Genomic DNA, 591 nt, shown 5'->3' with positions numbered 1-591 from the left:
CGTCCCCCCCCCGTCAATCGCCCTCAGCACCAGCTCGTGAAACGCCGCCTCCTCCCGGTCCAGCGCCTTTGCCAGCACCAGCTCGGGACGCTGATCGCCGCCGGGGCCCGCCTGCACGGCCAGCGAGAAGTGCTCGTCGCCGCTCAGCTCGTAGCTCTGCAGGGAATTCCTTCCTGTATCGGGGTCATGAGCCCTGGGAAGTGAAAACCGCGAGCCCGGGGCTGTTGTCTCACTCATTCTCAGTTCAATTTCTGCCTCTCGAAATGTCGGCACGTTGTCGTTAATGTCCGTGATTTCTACCTCTATTCCGTAAACCTGCATCTGTCCCTCCACTATCAGCTCACAGCGCAGCACGCATTTCTCCACCTGCCGGCACAGCTGCTCTCTGTCGATTCTTTCCGCCGTTACTAAATGTCCCGACTTCCCATGCAGAGTGAAATACTGCGTCCTACCTCTTTCTACAATGTGGACGCCGCGATCGCTGATCTCCGGCAGCTGCAGCCCCAGGTCCTTGGCCACGTCGCCCACGAACGAGCCCTTGGGCATCTCCTCGGGCACCGAGTAGAGCAGCTGCCCCCACGCCGCCTCCCA

At 61.1% G+C, this 591-nt stretch overlaps 1 protein-coding gene across 1 annotated transcript in view; it reads right to left on the bottom strand.

The window, feature by feature from the left end:
• LOC103614979 (protocadherin gamma-A4-like) overlaps nt 1-591 on the bottom strand; it is a gene marked incomplete at both ends in the record, with an annotated part of 12,601 nt that overhangs the window by 9,603 nt on the left and 2,407 nt on the right. Inside the window, one exon of the mRNA XM_017733396.1 lies at nt 6-585. Within this exon, the coding sequence (XP_017588885.1) occupies nt 6-585 (580 nt within the window). The remainder of the gene's footprint in view (nt 1-5; nt 586-591) is intronic.

The sequence above is a fragment of the Corvus brachyrhynchos genome, unplaced genomic scaffold (assembly GCF_000691975.1).
Source record: "Corvus brachyrhynchos isolate BGI_N302 unplaced genomic scaffold, ASM69197v1 scaffold545, whole genome shotgun sequence".
Classification (NCBI taxonomy): domain Eukaryota; kingdom Metazoa; phylum Chordata; class Aves; order Passeriformes; family Corvidae; genus Corvus; species Corvus brachyrhynchos.
The sequence above is the reverse complement of the archived record's forward strand: the minus strand, read 5'-3'. Positions and strand labels throughout refer to the sequence as shown.